The sequence below is a fragment of the Manduca sexta genome, chromosome 19 (assembly GCF_014839805.1).
Source record: "Manduca sexta isolate Smith_Timp_Sample1 chromosome 19, JHU_Msex_v1.0, whole genome shotgun sequence".
Lineage (NCBI taxonomy): Eukaryota > Metazoa > Arthropoda > Insecta > Lepidoptera > Sphingidae > Manduca > Manduca sexta.
This window is the reverse complement of record NC_051133.1, coordinates 156857-174484: the sequence shown is the minus strand read 5'-3', so window position 1 is coordinate 174484 and position 17628 is coordinate 156857. Positions and strand designations below refer to the sequence as shown.

At 36.5% G+C, this 17628-nt stretch overlaps 1 protein-coding gene across 3 annotated transcripts in view; it reads right to left on the bottom strand.

Annotated features, from left to right (window-relative positions):
• Positions 1-1133: 1133 nt before the first annotated feature.
• LOC115440677 (organic cation transporter protein) overlaps positions 1134-17628 on the bottom strand; it is a 36612-nt gene continuing 20117 nt past the window's right edge. For all 3 annotated transcript variants that reach the window (XM_030165090.2, XM_037440379.1, XM_030165098.2), the window contains 6 exons: positions 11667-11877; positions 7483-7583; positions 6936-7090; positions 6134-6763; positions 4696-4877; positions 1134-3729 (listed from right to left, as the gene is read on the bottom strand). In XM_030165090.2, the coding sequence (XP_030020950.2) occupies positions 3544-3729; positions 4696-4877; positions 6134-6763; positions 6936-7090; positions 7483-7583; positions 11667-11877 (1465 nt within the window). In that variant the 3' untranslated portion in view covers positions 1134-3543. The remainder of the gene's footprint in view (positions 3730-4695; positions 4878-6133; positions 6764-6935; positions 7091-7482; positions 7584-11666; positions 11878-17628) is intronic.

Sequence of the window (17628 nt, the reverse complement as noted above, 5' to 3'; positions counted from 1 at the left end):
CCGATGCTTCCTCGCAGTAATAACACGTTCCAAATGGTAGAAGTGTTGCGCAAATTAAAACAAAGTTTTTGGATAAAGATATTTTTATTCCATTCATTCGTTTTATTTAGCCGTTAGCTAACAATTGCCTTTTCAAACTTCTCTATATAATTCTATTATTTATACTTTATGTTCATTTGAAAGTAACAAAACTGGATCAAATTTTTCTTTAATATATTGTATCAAACATATATCCACTTGATCTTGAGGTCAAGTAAGAGCAAAATTCAATGTTAATGTAAGAATAATCAAAATGTAAGAGCAAATATTTTATTAATTATTTGACTGTTATTAAAACACTATCTCAAACTTAACTAAGCCTATGAGAGGTACACTGTACTAATCACATGGATCACGAGCCGCCATGAGCGATTTCTTACAGACGTGACTTTGGATGAACAAACAGAAATAAAAAAGTAAGCGTCAACACAATAAAGAGAGAAAAATAAACTGTCTACAAAAAAATGGTATTTTATGAAAAGCTATGATCGTGCGCATATGTGCTTTAAATTATATTTTATGAGGAACGACTTCCTGCGCTGTGTCCGAAATATTCCGGAGACTCGGACTTTCCCAATACCAATATACCACGAATGCTACTAAACTATACCTACATCATAGTCTTATTCATTTAAAACCCTTGCTTTAAAACACAATGCAATTACTAATCAAAAGTCAGTTTATCAAGTTTTGCACCAATGCTGACTGTCATGTTAGATGATGCATGGACTGCCGAGATGAATGTCCGCAGGTTTAAAACCCAAAGGGCATACTTCTCTGACTTTTCTAAAAGTTATATGTGTATTCTTTGTGAATTATCGCTTGCTTTAAAGGTGAAGGAAAACATCGTAAGGAAACCTGCATATGTGAGAAATTCTCTATAGGCATTTTGAGAATGTGTGAAGTCTATCAATCCGCACTAGGCCAGCGTGGTGGACTAAGGCCTAATTCCTCTCAGTTATAGAAGGGGCCCGTGCCCGGCAGTGGGACATTATATAACACAGGGCTGATTATTATTATTATATACAATAGTCTAAAACTACTTTAAATATGTCTTTCACGTCTAAGAAATAAGGTATTCAATAAAAACTGTATTACAAGATAACATTTAATATGTACATAAGTTACAGAATTAAATACATTACATTAATTGGAACAAACTTTACGCGCCGCTTACAAAAATACCGCGCGGAATGTATGCACGGAATGTGTTTAAAACATTCGGGAGAACACTATAAATCAGCAAGCAATAAACATGTTCGAATTTCAATTCATTCAAATTAACATTCACAGAATTAAAAGGGTAGGCAGACAAACAGTTTGCATCAAACTTATCTCGTAATATGGTCTGCTTATTTAGATTATTATACAGCGAGAAAAAAACCGCATGAAAATAAATTTCGAATTGCATTGAGACAATTTTTTGCGTGATTTACAAATATTTATGCTTGAGTCATATGACCTGAGTGCTCACAATCCCATAGCTATAATAAATTAATGTAATGAATAGATAGAAATAATCTTAGCAGAATATATAACAAAATCATTGTTGTCTCTTAATTATGCAAACGTATTGAGTCGTATGATGGCGCGTATTGTACCTGAATCAACTGGTAAGTCTATATATTAAGTGAAACTACCATAACTCAATGACAATATTATCATTATAAATAGGATAAATGACATCACATAACAACAAAGTTCTTTTTACATGACCCTACGTTCGTTAGCGTAGCAAGGTCTGACTCATCCAACACATCGGAATTTTGGCTGAGCGCTCTCGGCGCTCGCAACCCTTTGAAACAATTGAGAGTGTTACTGTAGTAAAGACATAATCAAATATCCGTGTCGAATGTAGTACAGTGCCATACTCTATAATGAGGATAAAGCTCACCAGATGGCTATGAAATGTCTATGGCATGTCTAGTTATTGATTGATTTATACTATTTATTATACATCAAGTCGTATAGGAAAGTAAACAATACAATAGATATGATGAACGTACAGGAAATACAAATGACGGGCTTATCCCAGTCAGCGATTTCTTCCAGACAACCATTGGATGGACTTAAATAACTAAGAACGAAGCGAGCAGTCACTACGAGTACAAGTATTGTTAATATTATTAAAACAAATTTAACTGGTATTGATGTTATTATAAATTATTTAGGAGGCTGCTAAAAACGTGTTTTAAATGCCCAATCCCACCATAGTATGGCGTGGTACTGGTGACATAAATTCTGGTTACCCTCGTACAAAGTTTTGCTTTACATCATAATTAGCTAAGCGACCCCATCATTCTACAATACAAAACATCGCCTGCGTAGCAAGCGCCGGCTATTTGACACTCAAACACTCGCACAGAAGTAATACTCTATATACCCAATTAATATTTTGGATTGGATGGAAATTCAAAAGACCCAGTAAATTTATATTCTGTTTTAAAACAAGATTGCGAGACGGGCATATGACCGCCTGAATATAAACACAACGAATAATAAACAGTGGAAGCTCAGCACTCTGAAGCAACCACTGAACTGCGCTCAACACCCTGAGACACATATTATCTACGAGCTTATCTAAACATTGATTCACTTGTTGGCACTAGTGTAAACAACATGAAGTCAACTCCGACAACCGTTTTAATTTTGTTTTGACTGCGATCAATTGATTTGTGTTTCGAAAGACGATGTTGGGAAAATCTTTTAATATTGTTTTAGTTTGAACAAAACTAACTTAAAGTTAAACGTTGACAAATGTGATGTATTAATTGGTACATCGTCATAATCATGTAGACTTACCTTCTTATACATCATTTGTATTAGTAAGGGCCTGTTTCACAAGTTTCAAGTAAATTTTATTTTACAGTTATCATAATAAACAGCTAATTTAGATAGTACTCATTTTATTACAATTTATTTGGGTGAGAGAGTGCTGTTTGTATTTGGTCGGATTTTATATTTATGTAACAAGTAACATTTGCTCAGAAGTTGTGGAATAAGCCCTAAGTATTGATAAGTCTACATACATGGCATATTGCTGACGCATTGATTAATAATAATATTAGAGGTACTATAATATAGTTACATCGATCGATTGATACTGTATGAGTAGATAACATCTTTGGATGGTCCTCAATTAATTCGTAGTTAAAACTTCTAGTCGTCGTATTTTTTAAAGTAGTATGTAATAAATTAAGTCTTAAATACAGAGTGATCTATTTGAAGATGTTTTTTTTTATTCTAAAGGTTATTGAACTAAATTTAATCCGTTTATAGTAATTTATAAAAATAAATAAGCTAGTTTGTTTCTTAAATTAATTGGCGAGAGAGAAAATAACACAGCGAGTAATCAAGTGCTAATAAATAACATTTACTGGAATGGAGGATACTATTCATTATTCAGAGCACCTACATATCTCTTTCATTATGTCCTTTTCTTATCTTCTAGATACCTAACTAAGCACTAACTCATTATAATTTAAACCCGTATTTTGTCATGCGTTATAGATTCCTGGTCATCTGCATATCGTCGCTGGGCTTCTTGTGTTGTTTGGCGAGCTGCTCCGCCTCGAGGATGGTGTCCGGGAGCCGCGTGTTGAGGGTCTCGGGCGTGGTCAGCATCAGGCCGCCCGCCACCAGCGCCGTCGAACCGAACAGCACTGACGGCAGCCAGTCTACGTAGATTGCCTGTAATGATAGTAAATAATTATAACTTCATCAGATGTCGCATGGAGTAAGATGGGTGAACAATATTTTTTTAAGGTACATTTACAGACTGCAAATCAAACGTTAGATCTATATTTAAATTAAAATAAGGACAATTTAGTTTATTTTACAGTAACATCGCACGGAAATCCAAAAAAATATATTTAGTTTATCTGTGACTTCGTTTGTGTCAATTTGGCTAATACTTGAAATAAAGTCGTTTATTGAAAATAGCAATTTACCTACTCGTTCGTTACCCATCCTGAAAACAAAAATCTGGTGTACCCTGTTTGTCGTGTGTAGTATATGGTTTATATATATTTGGCCAATAGAAAAATGTATAATCATTGTATCTACTGGAAAGTCGTGGACACATTCGTTTTGGAAATAGAATTTCTTTAGGTTACATTAGAATATCACCGAAAAAATATTTTTGTGGGAAACTACGCTTTACTTATAACGTGCACTAAAAGTACAACGTAAAATACTGATTCAATGTAGTTTTTCAGTGATATTTTTTCCATGTGAAGGAGATAGGCAACACAAAAAACTAGTTGTTAGAATGACGAAGACGTTTACATGCGGTTTCAATGTCAGCCGGATGTCTTCAATTACAACTAGTCAACTAACTGCAATTACACACAATGACACGACAATACTCTATCAGTTGTAATCGTTACCAATGGTACTTCATATCTCTGGCAATATAATTTTAACCTGCAAAAGACTTCTGTCTACGAGGTTTGTTATACCATTTCTTATAGATTACCGCATTATTTTTAATGTTCCTTCATACTGCAAGTGAGATTACCTGTAGCTCAACGAGTCTTCATTCCCTCTTTATCTCCATCACTTCTCATTAAATATCGTTATCACGCCTACAATATCTCCTGCTAGAAGTAACTGAGCAGCTGCATCTCGTTTACTTCTTAAGAAATAAATACTTACCAAGAGTGGCATCTGCGGCGCCACGATGGAGCCGATGCGACCCACCATAGAGCAGAAGCCGAGCAGCGTGTGCCGTGCATGCGTGGGGAACAGCTCCGACGTGTACATGTAGATGCCGCTGAATGCCTGCGTGATGGCGATTTTGCCCACCAAGTACAGCAGCGTCGCCAACCATGGCAAAGCTGTAAGGAGTAATTAGTATTAAGTGGTGAGAATATTCAATTCAGCCTCAATTGTACACAATTGAAATATGATATAAATGACCGAATATACAAATAATGAAAGAATCTCTAAAAACGCAATAGCTGTAGACCGTAAACTAACACAAAGATAAAAACGACATATAGCGAATAGCATTTGACTGAATAACGTGCTACTGTGATAGAATTGAATAGCACAAATACGTCTTACTGCAACTTCTGTTGCTATTTGATTATGTTTTGTAACTTTGTACAGTGATATTACCGGTAATAGGCTATTATAACACACCTTTTCCTCAGTTACTCAACCGTGACCAAAAGTATTTGCCTATTGAACTCGGACAAGGTGACGTATAATAACATTGTACATAAGTGCTGAAACGGTGCAATGAGGTCGAGCCCACAAAAAATTATCATCGACAGCCCATTGAAAACACTAACGCAATAAGCATTATAGAGCATTCATTACAAGTGTTTAGGAAAAGGAGATAATTATCTTGAATTAAATTGTTGAATGAAGGCCAATTTGTTCATAAACAGTTGTACCGGTACATACATACCTACAAACGTCCAAATGAACTTTAGACCAAACGCAAGCCTTTGTAGGTAATTTTTTGAGGCAGACGATGCGTTAAGAACTACACAGTCGTTATAGATGGGTTATTGACCTGACCTTGCCTAACATCAATAAACATCCTTATATATTATATGACAAAGTCACCCGCTGCGCCTGTTTGTCTAAACTCGATAAAGTCAAAACTATCGAACGGATTTCGATGAAATTTAGTATGGAGATAGTTTGAGACCATGAGAAGGACGTACACTTTTTATCTCGCAAAAATATATAGTGGGACCTTTATCGCGGAAAAACTCATTCACCAAGATAAAGGCGCAAGCAAAAGCTAGTTATAAAAAAACCATGGTCGAATTATCTATTATGAATTAAGAATTTTCAGCTCACTTGAATGCGTCAATTCAGACTGAAGTACACATACACATTAGAGGTCACTTTTAATGTACCAACGCTGCGGTAATCACGATAAGTGGGTCACCTGACGCTAAGTGATCACCCCCTCTCGTAAACAATCGAAGTAAAACAGTAAACCAGCCATAAAATTTTAAAAGGTGAAAAATACCAAAATATAGCGTTTGTAGTATGAACGTCGACTTCAATCATGGCAGAAATATAAATTGTTTGACTGGCAAATTAGATTCAGATGATATGACCTCATACTTACTTTTCGGCACGAAAGGTATCGCGACGCAGGCGACGCCGCAGACCATGTACGCGACGAGCAGCGTCCGCTTGCGACCGATGCGGTCCAGCACCAGCGCGTTGGTGACCACCGAAATCACCTCCACGCCCACCACCAGCATGTAGTTGGTGTACTTGTCGCCTGCCAGTGACACCGAGTTGATCGCCAACCCATAGAACACGAATGTGCACGTGATCCACCACCAAGAGCAGATCGCGAGCCGCGTCATTATTATAGGCGACTTCATCACTTGCATCCAAATTCCTTGTGTTTCAGGGCTCCCTTTCTTCTCTTCCACTGGCTTCACCTTCTCCTCGGTCAGTTGTTTCATCGTTTCGTCCGATAACGTCACTTTGTTGAGATTTGCAGCCTTCATAATTATTTCTACGGCTTCCTCCTTCCTTCCCTTAGATAGCAACCATCTAATGCTCTCTGGCAGAAGGTAGATATATGTAAGGAAGAGTAAAGAAGGTGGATAGGCCACCAGAATGAACGTTCGCCAGTATTGGAAGGCCTTTGCTAGGAGTGCGAAGCTGATTCCGCCGATTACTAACATTATTCCTAGAAAAGCTGTTGTGAAGACTCGCTTGTCTTGGCCTAGAAGTTCGATTGCTGAAAAACAAAAATAATAAGTAAGGCGTTACGGATAATATCACATGTCTTATCGATAAAATTATCAGTAGAGTTCATATAAAAAAATTGTGAATATTCTGTCATCTGAATATCAATATATTTTGTGACAATACAGGTATCCTGCATAGTGTTCTAGGAGCAGTGTTCTTACTGAGGATGTAGGCGGCAGGGAAGGCACTAGCTCCGACGACGGTCTCAAGGAACTCCACTACCACGTACATCTCATAATTGATGGAGAATGCCTTCAGCGAGCCGATGACGCCGACCAGCGTGCAACTTAGGATCAGAGCTCGTTTTCGGCCCCAACTATAAAAAATATTGCATCAGTTCAGTAACTATTACTTACATTTTTGAGTTGCTTATGTCCGTACACAAATACTCACGCCTTTTGTCCCTGAAGGGGTAGGAAGTGTACCCACTTTCTACTGTATGTATCCCTTCCCATGATGTAATAGGAGATGAGCTACTGACATATCAGATACTAATTCCAGACTCCGGGCTGATACTGAGTAAAAAAACCCAATACCCCTTTGCCAGCCCCAGGGGTCGAACTGAGAATCCAGCATTACATTGTTACCGCAATTAAACTGTGCCTTGAAGGCAGGGGCATTATTTCATAACTCATGTCTTATATTCGATGAAATGAAACTTGGAGCTTTAAAGCGCACAACAGCAAATAAAATAATGACAACTCTCACTGATCAGATATGTAGCCGAAGATGGGCAACGACACCAGCATGCCGATGTTGTGGATGGTGCCCACCAGGGTCCGCTTCCATTCTTGGCACGCCAGGTTGAACTAGAAATTAATTAGTAAATTTAATACTAGAACCATAATATTCTTTACCACGTAGTAAGTAATCTACTGTGACTGGCCATATGTACAATAGTATAAAAGATAGTCTGACAAGAATCAGTTCTTCTACAGCTATAGTATAGAACAGCAAACGAGCAAGTTGGTGACCTGGGGTTAAGTGAAAAATCATGTATGCAACCTGTAATGAAAGGAAGAGAGAGTGTTTCAGCCCTGCAGGAATCTCACCAAAAGCAAGAGCAAATCAGCCACTTTAATTTCATTGAATCGATATCACCCCTGTAGAGCCATCCTTCTTCTCTATACGCCTGTACAACCTAAACCAGCCACAAACAGCATAGCTCATATTGTGACCCATACAAAATTTTAGTATCGTAGATGAATCTGCAAGTCATGGGATGCCAATGGCCTTAAGTGTGCGCTGTGCAGTGAGCGTATTGTCTGTTTGTGTGTCAGGGGCGCGGCCGTACGTTACCCGCGCCACTACAACCTCACGCAGACTACGATAAACTGTTTACTTTATTAGAACTGTCAATCGACGACAAACTAATAGCGACAAATTAATTGGATTTTTATTAATTTAAATATTTAATGACCATGGATAGTGCGGTACAAGATATTTCCTAGACTGGATAGTAACTGTTTACATGATGAGAAACCCGGCCCAGACTTTTTTTTGATATTGTTTTGGAATTAGCTGATGTTTAACAAAAAACACAATGTCAAATAAATTCAGTAAATCTGCAACATGACTAAAAAGCTTTCACTATGTTATTACAACGTCACGTAGTTTTTGGAAATTGGACGTAATATTACGTATAAGCTCTTTGCGATCTCTATACGGAAGGTTTTCCTTCTGGGAAATACAAAGGCCGGCGCAGAGGCCGGTCGGTCGAGTTCACCGGTTATATTGCCCTATCGAATCGAGGGAAGCGGAAACTGCAGTTCATCAGTGCCGGAAACTATAAAATTTAACTTAATTTTCGTTTTTATTTAAACAATGCATAGACGATCTCGCTCTTTGAAGTCGTTCAAACAGATAGATCTCTTAGGTTAGAAATAGACCTTAAGATATTGCAACTATGATGTTAACCAAATCGATGTTTTCGATTAATCTGTTAATAGATTTTTATTTTAATGAAATGTTACAAAATGCATAAACTGCAGATTAGTGAGGATTGTGAAACTTCATTAGTCTGCATGTTAATATAAAATTCATATACTTGTCAATTAATTATATAAAACGGCAATGAATATTAAACTAAAAGGATTTAAGTAAAAAATATAATTAAAAGCCCTAGTCTCTCTGTAATAAGGATTTTAATAATATAATAATTTATTTGGTTAGTGGTGTAGCTTCAACGAAGATTTTTGTATGGATTTTGAAACATTATTTAAATTATAATTTATAGTGCCACAGCATTTGATGGCTTTATAGCATATCTTTCAATACAGTCTAAAATGTTAATAAGGGACAAACGACAGTGCAACCATTAAAGGTATCGGACAGACGCCAACATATTTTCATTAAGTAATGTATAGGTATAAATGTTGTTTAACAACACTAACAGATGGCGCTACTATAAAGAGACAATATTTTAAAATATAAACAATAATATTATTTTGTAATTCCTACATTCATAATGGTTTGTCTCATTAGTCTAGTTACCAATACAGTTGACTGTGATCGGTTCATGGCCAGTTTCAATATCACAACCCAATGAGGTTTACATTTAAAAATAAATTTCTTAGTTGTCTTTTTATTTCAGCCAAACTACAGTAAATGTTCTCTAACTAATAAATATTTGTACTTAATGTATTTTTATATTTGTTTTTAAATAATGAATTATGAAAAAATCTTCTCACGCCACGCACGCGCTCTTACATGTTCATAATTGATTTACTCTCACGATATCTCGCGTAACACTATCATTAAGTCGTCAGTTACCACATAACTAAATACTACGATTCATTTTGCAATGGAATGCGTTTTTAATTTCTTTGCACATAAAACGTGACCAATTTATTTGGTAGAAGACGATTTAACAAGCAAGCGTGGATAACAGCCATGGACACCAAAGCAAATGTGACCGACCTTCGAGGAAGGGAGAGAGAGTTTTCGGGAGGATATGACGAGTAAGCAATGTTAGTCTCTGTTATAACCAGGTCGCGTAGTTATTATAGGCAGTCGTGTCGCTTTTCCGTTGCCATCGACGAGCGACTTGCTCGTCGCGTCAATCATTTGTATGTCCTTATACTGAAACACATACTGATGTGTTTCAGTATAAGGACATATTAGTATTATGCGACTACTGAGTCGCATAATACTTCTTAGCCGCGGAAATAAATTGCGGTGATACCTACCCAGCTGGACTCTCATATTCAAAAGATCTTGCATCTAATGCAAACCTGGCATTACAGTGATATTAATTATGTTGAAGTATCCTGCTCACATGAAGTCTCGTCACTCAGTTGTACTGCTGCATTCAAATGACACGTGAGATCATTGCTGACGTACTTTCATTGGTGTATTATTTGCGGGCACCGAAGCGGATACAAGCCGCTGAATAATATGTTTTTACACGCATATCTTTTGGTCACAAAGTCCACATTGTAATGCATTAAAATGGAAGTTCGATCTCTGATTAGTTTAAAGGTATATATTTGGAAGCGCGTTAGCTTATTCATCTAAACGTAAACACGTGTTTTATAATATTTTTTTATCTGATTGGACTAAAACAATTTTAAAACGACATTCTTTGACATTTTTATAAGATTATAGAGAGCAATGTAGAGTACATTTAATCCTAAAACATTTACTTTAAGCAAAGAAAATCGCGGGACAAGTTAATTAAATTTTAATACTAACACTGCTATCAATACTTACTCAATATGATACAATTACTGACTGACGATGCTCACGATGCCACTCAGGGCAACATTCCTGCCGCGATCCCGCGCGACGCGACAGACTCGCATTGTGTTCCTATCTACTAGTCTAGACATGTTATCATCCAGAAATAGTCTCACAATAACGTTCTATTGGGACAACATTCGTGACTCGCGCCACGCATACCATTGGAGTAACACTTTTCTCCTGAGACGTTAACATAGTCCTTAGTAGAAGTTAGAAGTTTTACGTTGTGTAATGTGCAACACGAACTACGACAGAATACCTTTTACAATTCCAAGATAAGTATGTGTCTTATGGAATGGTCTACTAATCATTAATTTTAATGTCAGCAATGCCAACTATTTCGGGAAAAGATAACCAACTTGCTTGTACATTTAGCAATCTTATTCAAATTACCTTCATACTTGTCTGCTCTTTACTATTAAAAATCAGATATTTAGATTTCATGTTCAGTTATAACTGCTTATCGCAAGGTCCGCCCACACTATATTAGGATGTCTACAGTGCTCCTTTACGTCTTTGGGTGTTTTACTTACATTCTCTTGAGTCATCTGTCACGGGCGAGGACATATTAGAGTGTAATAGTTGAAACCTCAAGTTACTTATGTGTTAGATAAACAATAATGTGTTAGGTATATATTTAGTTTATTAGCTTTTCTGCATTCAAGTATACACTAGGATCTATAACAACACAGCTCTTTAGTAATTCTTAGAAATCTACAAAAACAACTCCGTCAAAAAACTACTGTTTGTCGACAGTATCGTGTTATTGATTTTAGACATCCGTGTATGTGCTCTATGTGGGATTTTCCTCCTAGATGTCCTCAAAGTGACCTCCGCGTCTTACGCACATCCTATCTAAATTTACCAAACGTAGTGATCAAGATCAAATATGATTTCCAGACTTCAATCAAAAATAAAATCATAATACTTTAACACTGGTTTGTTTTTGTGAAAATATTCGTTTTATAAATATGTTATCCGGTCATGTACTTTAACTAATATCATAAATACTATACAATCAAAATCATTTAGATTCTTGTCAGTAATTAATAAAAATAATGAAAAAAGGCTTAGACCTTTTTTATTGCATGAATTCAGCAATCGAGTTACTGAGTATAACAAAACAAAGGTCTCAAGTTAGTTTAACTCACCTCAGCAACAATAGTGTTGTTAGCACCATACAGCCACTTGTCACAGAGCTGCAACTCCTCGCTGAAAGGTGTGTCGTGGTCGCAGGGCGGGTCGTAGAGAGGCGCGCGGCGGCTGCAGCGGCGCTCGCGACCCTCGGGCGGCAACGCGCCCTCCAGCCACGTCGGACTGTACACAGTGGTATTGGACAGCTCGCATTCCGGCACCATGCACCTAGACAAAGGATTTATATTATATAACAGCCTCAATGGGTGTTCATTGACAAAGGTAGGTGCAGTACCTCGCGTCTTCAACGAACACTACTTATCACCACATGTAATATACAATCCCAGTGAATGTTATTATTTATAAAATATCATAATTAGATATCATATATTTAGCTTTTGGAATAAATTACATTAAAACAAACGAACGAACATTAGTACCCCGCAATCCCCTCTCACACGAAAAATCGCAGAGCGAAAATGGACACCCAGACATCAAAATTTTGTTTAAGTACTTATATTTTTAATAACCTAACTTTTTGCTAATGCAAGGGGCATTGTCCTTAAAGAATAATAGCCTAATGAACTGATGACTTATCTTGACGTGTGAGAAGGCTTCATAACAATAATATGTAGTGAAGAAAAACATTTTGTTATTGCCGCGAGTAAGTCGTTTAATTCGTTTGGATGTTGTATTAAATAAATTCATTATGAATATTGAAAATTAGCTAAATATGTACAAATAAGACAATATGTATGTCACCTTTTGCGAAGTCATCACATCAGAATTGTAGGTGGGTCGCCAATATGTAAAGAATTAAAATAGGCTTCAGGTTTCAGGCAGTCGTAATAAGGATATTTCACTGATTATTGTACTTTGGACCTTCGTTGAATATGTTATTTAAATCAGAATATCTGTCCACACAGATGTTAATGTTTACCCACGTAAACATTAACAAACAAATACAGGTGGTACACAGCTATTCTGTCCTTCAATACAATATTTTAATAGCAATCTACGCATAGAAACGTAGCCTCTCCTGGGTCAAAGGAGTTCTAAAATTATATAGAGCGGACATTAGGAACATTATCATACCAACTTATGTGTTGGTTACTCAATCTACCGTACCGTACCGTTATATCAAAACATCAATGTAAAATACTTAATGACTTGCACGTTTTTAATGCGAATGTTAGCATATTTTCTGTTAATAAGCATTATTTTTGTATTAATATCTAAGGACGCTGTGACATCTTGTCATATGGACATTTTAAATAAAACAGCAACTTATTACCAATTGGTAATAGATTTTCGAGCAAAAATTTGGCCTTGATGTCCGGCTTATAACTAAGTATATAGTTTAATCTTTGCCTGATGCAAACCTTTCGTTGCAATCAGCGACGCTGCCCTCCCTAGAGAAAATACTTAGATACGACAATGTATCTCTGCTCCTTAGCAATAAAATACACTAAACTTTAACGAAAATTAATATTATGTATAAATTATAATTATATTTTATCAATATCATCATCCTGTCACATCGAATCCACCGCTGAATAAACCTCCTCTTAAAAATTGTAGCGTAATCACCTATTTTTTTTACATTAATACAATTAAGTCTATAAATTCATAATGATGTCTTTTTGCTTACGATGTATTCAGAATAATTGTCGCGAGTTTTTGCCCGGAGGTCATCAAATACGTGGGAAAAATTTAAACACGAATATCAACAAGTATGAATAAAAAAAATGAAACCTGTAGTCTCAACTGTAACACAGACAATCAAACCAAAAAAATCAATATACAAACATATTGACAGTTATTGTATAATTGCGCCTACTATATTATAACGGGGTATAATAACATCCAGTTCCTGTTCCTACCTCTATAGATCGAGAGACATAATCTTTTACAGTTTGTCGGACATAAAAAAGAGTATGCAATTTTTAGTATTCCTGAGCCTCTCCAGAAGGACGCTCGTAATCTTATATTGATAAAATCCGATCCCCTCCATCAGCAAACATAATTAATGCAATACTTAAACGTGACTAGTTATCTAAAATAAAAATGTGTAACTAAAATATTAATGCTATGACCTTATTTTAAGTAGAAATAATAAATGTTAATCTGTTTAAATTATTTTCATTCATATGTAAATGAGTTGTATAAGACATATTTTTTTCATGAAAAATGTTTATACGTCGAGTTTTATCAAATGGTAGCGTAAATAAAGAGTCTGCCAGCTAGGAAGTCCGGGTGATATAATCGATACCCAGGGCGGTCAACGCTGTATTTTTAACATGATTTGTTTAAGACTGGGTTCTTAGATAGTTTACCGTTTGCTACATTTAGGAGGAGTGGAAATACAACCACAACACCTATTACAATTATATGAATCAAGATTTTATTCACTGTTCTGATACATACTTATACTCACGTTATTATCCTTGTTGGGATAGTCACAAAAATTAACAATACTGGAGGAATCGTAGAGACGCTGTCGAAGTTTATACGTCAACAAATCATAACGGTGTGGAATATCGCAAAATAATTAAAATACTATTTACACAGTTGTTTTATTTGATCAACTGGAATAGAGACTTGTTTAGTTTGAATATTATAATTAGCTGAGGTAGTACATAGTATATTAACACATGGTTAAATGTTTGAACAAAACACTTGATCACGACATGTAAGGTTGCAAAATATGTGACTTGCGGTTTGTTGTTTTTTACAAAAATGATATTATGTAGACGATAGTCTATATGGGTACAATACCCATATAGACTATGCCATATGTTATGATAATTATCGCACATAATGTCAAAATCCTCATTAATGTTTTATCCCAACCATCAATCTGTTACTTTCTGATATCAAACGGTATAAAATCACAAAGACAGGCAGTTTTAAAGCGGAAAGTCTCTTATTGAGCATCATTTCACCTTCCGATAGGCACCAGGTTGATTGTGACATCCATAAGGCGGGTTGTCACCAGGTGGCGGGTTCGTTTACCATCAAGCAGACCGCTTGTACGTTGGTCTACTTAGACAGTCAACAAAATAGACTAAACTATATTAAGAATTAGCTTTTGCTCGAAGCTCTGCCCGCATGAAAAAAAATCCCAAAATAAAAGTCCCGCTACATATTTTGCCAGAATAATAAATAGCATGTGTCGTTTCCAGACTCCCAAATTATCTCCATTCCAAATAATATCGAAATCGGTTCAACAGTTCAGGCGTCAAGGCGTAACAGAAAGACAGTTTTACTTTCGCATTGATATTGTAAGTATGAAAAGCACGGATTATATGCACTTGTCGCTTTACTCGGAAAAAATCAAGTTACGATATTACTTCAGGCATCGACCTCCCACACCCGCGCGGCGTACAATCGCCCTAATGGGGCAGTAAGTGGCTACGGAACCCTGTGAAGCGCCGCCGCAGTCTCGGCGATCATAAATCGAGCAATTGTTACGAGATTATTCTATTAGATACATTACAGTAACCAGAGTACCGTAGACCTAACACACCCACGCCTCTACTTAAATGATTCACTGAATACAATAACACTGGGACAGCGTATAGGGAAAGTGTATGGGCGCCTGGGATGTCCTTTGTTATATTTCGGGATTGGACAAACACTATAAATGAAAAACTTAACAAACCTTCCTAATATATTCATGATAAAGTATGTTGCACCAATCCCATAGTAGCGGGATAACTACAGGTGTATCAGAAGAAAAATTTTAGCTAATGTACCGTCAATGTGATGCCAAACGGTTCCAATTGCTTATAAAAAAAAAACATAATTGTTCAGAGACGAGCGCGGTATGAATGGTTACTACAAGTAATCACACGCAGTGTCAAACAGTTTAACTTCTATACTTATGACGTTGAGACATTAGATATTAGGTCTCCTTGTGGCAAATAATACAGAAACTGCTTTTAAACACAAAAAATAGCGCCATATTTGTTTTTTTTTGTACTTTATGCTAGTCGCTTGGTAGTAAGCGATACGACCGCCCATACACAGTAGCAACAAAATACACATTAAATTACAAAGAACCACGTGGGACTCCATTACTGCCATTACCTCGAGACATAAGATATTAAGTCTTTAAACACTCAGTAATTAGACAGATATTTAACTAAATATTTTAGTTCTGATAGCGGATCTAAGTATTAACTTTAATCTATTCATATGTATGTACAGCGAACACCTGCGCAGACCTAACTAGGTCACTCGACTTGTAAAACAGCTCTGTCACTCATATAGTATTATCAGATATTATAATTCACTAGGGAGTATATTATTTGTATTACCCCGGTTTTTGACGAAACAACTTTTTATGTAACATTCCAAACAGTAAGAGTGATAGTCATGAAAAGGAAAATAGACTGCATGCCGACGAACAATCTTATTCCAACTGGCCCTATATATAAATGATTCGCGCAACACAGATTTTCAAATCTGTTCCAGAATGGATTTAGGTTAGATATTTATTACAATAGACCGCTTGCTTGATGCAAGCGCCTATAGAAGTTCCAGTTACAGGAAAATCATACTAGGAAAGGCACAAAGTGTTGCCCGAACGCGGTAGTCGGGAGCTCCTGGTCTACAACTAATAGAATAGCCGGCAAACAACTTCAGTACACTACCGCGTGGTGATTTTATTTGTACGAAGTGTAGCTACTTTATGCTGATGGAAGGATATATTTATATCCGACCCAATAGCGACCACCGTACAAAAGTTGTTAAAACCTGCCGTAGGGCCCCACGTAAGTATATCGCGTTTCAGGATCAGTCTGTGTATATCCGGTTCCAACAGGCCGGCATAATTGTGTCAACCAACAAGGGGTAATCATCTCTCGTCAGTCGATATTGTGCTGGACTCCACTCCACTTACCATCAGGTGCAGTGAGGTCACTTTATCGTGTTCATAATAAAAAAAAATCATTAATGTACAATCGCCTACCACTCGGTACTGTGCTCAATTTAATTGCCGCGTATGATGATATGGCTAAGCATCATGAGAAATATTTGCAAGAAGTAGTTAACACCACCGATCAGCGCAGATGTTCGTTTGCTTACTGCAATAGTAGTTTATAGTGAAGATTTGCTCAATGTGTTAATAATTTATTATTCTGTGAAATGCGAACACGTCAGTGTTAAATATTTATTTGAAATTGTCAGATATCACCTATTAGTTGTCCTATAAAAATAAATTACTTAGTTGATTAAATACTCAAATACTTATTTTGACGATGTCAATAAACGTAATGTAGTGTACCTACATTGGGGTAATTTATTTTTATAGGGTAGGGCAAGTAACCGAATAGGTTAATAACCAGTAGGTAAATTATTACTATAGCAGATGAACTAACATAACTATAGGAATTATAGTTACATTGCTGATAGGATGTTCGCAGGTTTTGCTACCCGATGTTACAGATCTTAGAGTCATTTCGGAATACTTAAAATATATTTAAAAGTATTCACTGCAATCATCATCATCATCAGCGGCAGCAGCAGCCGAATGTCCACTGCTGAACATGGACACAAAGATTTCCAGATTGACCTTTTGGAAGCGGACCGTATCTAGCGACCGCCTGCGACCTTCAATAGGTAATGTGTCCAACTCGTAGGTTGATGTCCAATATTACGTATTCACTACAATATTTGTAGTTAAATGTGCTAAAGACAACGATGGGATTAATTATAATAAATCTTTAAAGAGGGAACCGGTAAGAGGCAGTTGACTTTAACGCTGCAGTCAAACTCCCTCTTGGTGCTGATTTTTATAAGACAGTGAGCTGCTGCTATCGAGGCTTCGATGCTACTCTGTTACTAACGGAAGGTTATGTACCACTTGACACAAGCGATAGCTTAGTTCAATGTACTCATGACTTCCATATAGAACCCAGGGAAATATTCCTTAATAACAATATTGTTCATCTCTCATTTGTCATTTGTTCAACA